This window comes from Podospora anserina, chromosome 6, assembly GCF_000226545.1.
Source record: "Podospora anserina S mat+ genomic DNA chromosome 6, supercontig 2".
In the NCBI taxonomy this organism is placed as follows: domain Eukaryota; kingdom Fungi; phylum Ascomycota; class Sordariomycetes; order Sordariales; family Podosporaceae; genus Podospora; species Podospora anserina.
Window position 1 is genome coordinate 307839 of NW_001914857.1, and position 3523 is coordinate 311361.

The 3523-nt window shown below is 57.2% G+C and overlaps 1 protein-coding gene across 1 annotated transcript; it reads left to right on the forward strand.

Moving 5' to 3' along the window:
* Positions 1-3522, forward strand: PODANS_6_4430 (uncharacterized protein; the record flags this gene model as incomplete). The annotated part of the gene is made up of 1 exon (XM_001909904.1): positions 1-3522. A coding segment is annotated over one exon (3522 nt), but the record flags the coding sequence as incomplete, so codon positions are not given.
* Between the last annotated feature and the right edge of the window lies 1 nt (position 3523).

Below are 3523 nucleotides of genomic sequence, written 5' to 3' on the forward strand. Positions count from 1 at the left end.
GAGGAGGTGGTGGTGGTGATGGTGGAGGAGGAGGAGCAACAGGAGGAAGGAGAAAGGATGGCGGAGGAGGTGGAGATGATCAGCAAGGCGGGGGAGGAGTTGGGACGGCCTAGGACACCGACGCCGAACCAACGGTCTTCGACACAGCAGCGCGCGCCGCTGCTCGAGATTGACCCTGCGGCGACGAGATCACCAATGAGGTCGAGCAGGAACACGCGTCCGGGTACTGCGGGGGGGCCTCCACCTACTTCAGGGGCGCAGCCGCCGACAAACAGGAAGCCATCGATTAGGACGGAGGATTTTATCAATGAGGCGAACAAGATTATGGCCATGATTCGGAGCAAGGCCGGGTTGGCGAGCGGGCTGGCGAGCTTGGAGGAGTCGGAGGGGGAGAATGCGCAGGCGGTTATGGACGGGGAGAGTTCTTATGCTTCGAGCAAGGAGCCTTTTTCGCGACCGCCGAGCCGGGAGGGGAGGCCGCCGTTGTCGAGGAGGCCGACGAAGCAGGAGGATCCGGAACTGGCGGAGAGGTTGAAGAAGTATGAGGAGGGGAGCGAGATGGGGGATGTTATTGCTAGCTCGGTGAGGTCGAGGGATTTGAGCTTGGAGGCGTTACGGGCGGCGAGGGAGAGGGAGGAGATGGAGGAGAGGGCGAGTCAGATCAAGGCTTCGTATGGGAGTGCTAATGCTGGAATGACGAGGACGTCGCTGTTTGATAATGATGACGGGGGGGTTATTAGCGACCCGCCGAATTTGAGAATCTCGAGGAATCCCGAGTGGCAGGAGGGGGATGTTTTTACGGATGAGGGGCCGGCTTCGTACGGGACTAGCAATCCTGGGTCTGTTGGGACGAATTCTACCTATGCCACTCAGTCGTCAAGAGGGTCTTCGAGGGGTTCGGAGGCGAGGAAGACGATTGCGCCGGAGAGTGTCCTGCATTTGATTCCGGACAGGGTGGGGAATATGGTGTTGGATAGGCAACGGAATGTGTGGATCAAAAAGAGACCATCACCAACGCCGGCACCACCGCCTGTGGTTCTTCAGGGAAGGAGGTCAAGGGCTAATTCGGCGAGGTCAAACTTTCTGCCGTCGGAGGCGAGCGAGGATGATCCTTTTGCTGGGATACCAGATTTGTCGGTTGATATCACGATGGAGATGCAGAACCTGGCGCTGGCGACGGGCAGGAAGGAGAGCGGTTCGGATACAATGTTCAACCAAGGGTCTACGACGCCAGAGAGCCCAAAGAGGGGCCCTTCGGCGGATGTCAGTAGTCTGAGTGGTGCTAGTATTGCGACTGCCACTGCGGCCTTGAGGCTGAGCATGGGTAATGGGGAGACCCCGAGTCGCGGGCCGAGGTCGACTATCTCTCTCCAGACAAATCTTGCGAATCTCAAGACGCCGACGAGAGGGGAGGCAAAGATTAGTTTGAGTGAGGACTTGGCTGCTCTCAAGGAGCGTAGGAGGTTGACGATCAGCTTCTCTTCGCCCATTGCAGAGGTTATCCAGGATTTGTCGGGTGGTGAGGATGAGTTTGAGTGGGAAGAATCCGGGGTTATTGAGCAGGTTGCTGAAGATATTGCCAAGGATGTTGCTCTGGATCAGCTGAAACGGGGTAGGAAAACCGTTTCTATCCAGGCGACTCCCAGGAGGCGGACGTCAAGGTCGAGAAGCACTTCGAGAGGTCCGCCGAGGCACCTTTCGTTCCGGGGCCAGACCCTTATGGCGAGGCCGGTGTCGAGGATTGATGAGCACGAGGAGGAATCTGCGCAGGCCCAGGCCCAGGGCGGTTCTAACGGTGCGTCTGGGATGGAGCTCAGCATTGTGCCGGAGAACAGCGTTGTTGCTCATGAGGGTGATGAACGGCACGGCAGTGTCAGTATTGTCGTCACTCCTGCTCGGCCGTCGACGTGTCCGATTCCCGACATGAACAATACGCCGATTATCAGCCAGTATGTCGGGACGTTTTCGCTCAGCCCCATGTCGGAGTTCACCGTTCATCGTCCGGAGGAGACGTTGCCACTCGAGGCGAGCTATGTGGTTAATGACCACCGCTTAGTGACTGGCAGCCCTTCCAAGCGCCACGTCTCGATGAGCACCCGCCAGCTGGTGGACAAGATTGCCGAGGTGGAACCGTTTGAGCCTTACTGGGAAGACATGCGCGAGCTCGAGCTGCGCGACAAGCAGCTTGACAGTTTGCACTCGCTGGACGACTTTTGTGGACAACTTGAGAGCCTGGATGTCTCCAACAATGCCATCCGGAACCTGAGCGGGATCCCGATTTCGGTGCTGCATTTGAGGATGGCCAACAATCAGCTCTCGGGGTTGACGGCATGGGGGCATTTGATGAATCTGCAATATGTTGACGTTTCGAACAATGCGTTGACGAGCTTGACGCCGCTGAGGACGCTTGTTCACCTGCGGAGCATCAAGGCTGACAATAATCAGTTGACAAGTTTGGATGGGATCAAGTATCATCGTGGACTTCAGAGTCTTCGCGCGAGGGGGAATCAGATTGAGGAGGTTGATTTCGAAGGGGCTACCCTGTCGCAACTGACGGATCTTGATTTGAAGGGGAACAGGATCAAGACTGTCATCAACCTCGACGCTCTCCCGGCTCTGTCGTCTCTTGATCTGGAAGGCAACCAGCTCGAGTCGTTTTCTGCTGGTTCCGACACCCCGATGCACTCCCTTCGTTATCTGTATCTCAACAACAACCAGCTCACCTCCCTCTCCGTCGCCAGGATGCCTCACCTCCGCCTCCTCCACGCAGACAAGAACTTTCTCGTTCGCATCAGTGGGTTCTCCCGCGCGAGGAGGATTGACTCGCTGTCTCTTCGCGAGCAGCGGTCCAGCACCCCGCTCGACCTCCCCTTTTTGCTGTCTCGCGTGTATGAAGTCCGCAAGTTATTCCTCTCGGGCAACCCGCTCCACACGTTTGAGCCGCAGGTTGATTTTTTGAATCTGCAGCTCTTGGAGGTGGCGAATTGCGGGCTGGAGCGGTTGCCAAAGGATTTTGGGATGTTGATGCCGAATTTGAGGGTGTTGAACCTGAACATGAACGCGCTGAGCGAGATTAGGCCGTTGAGGTATATCCCCCGGCTGAAGAGGTTGTTTGTGAGCGGGAATCGGCTGGGGGATGCGGCCAAGCTGGTGGAGGTGCTGGGTGGGTTTAGGTGGTTGAGGGAGTGTGATGTGAGGGATAATTTGGTAACGTTGGGGTTTTATACGCCGTTGCAGCAGCGGGATAATAATCATTTGGTGGTTGCTGTGAAGGGGGGGAAGGAGGGGGAGAAGGATGAGGGGGGGAGGTTTGTGCTGCCGGAGCAGGATCGGCAGAGGGATAGTGAGTACAGGGGGCGGTTGGATTCGAATACGGCTATGAGGAGGAGGTTGTGGGAGTTTATGGTTTCGGAGAGGGTGCCGAGTGTGAGGAAGCTGGATGGGTTGGAGGTTGGGGGTGGGGAGAAGAAGGAGGAGGGGGATGGGGCTTGGAGGAAGTTGTGGAAGGGGGGTTGGTTGAGGA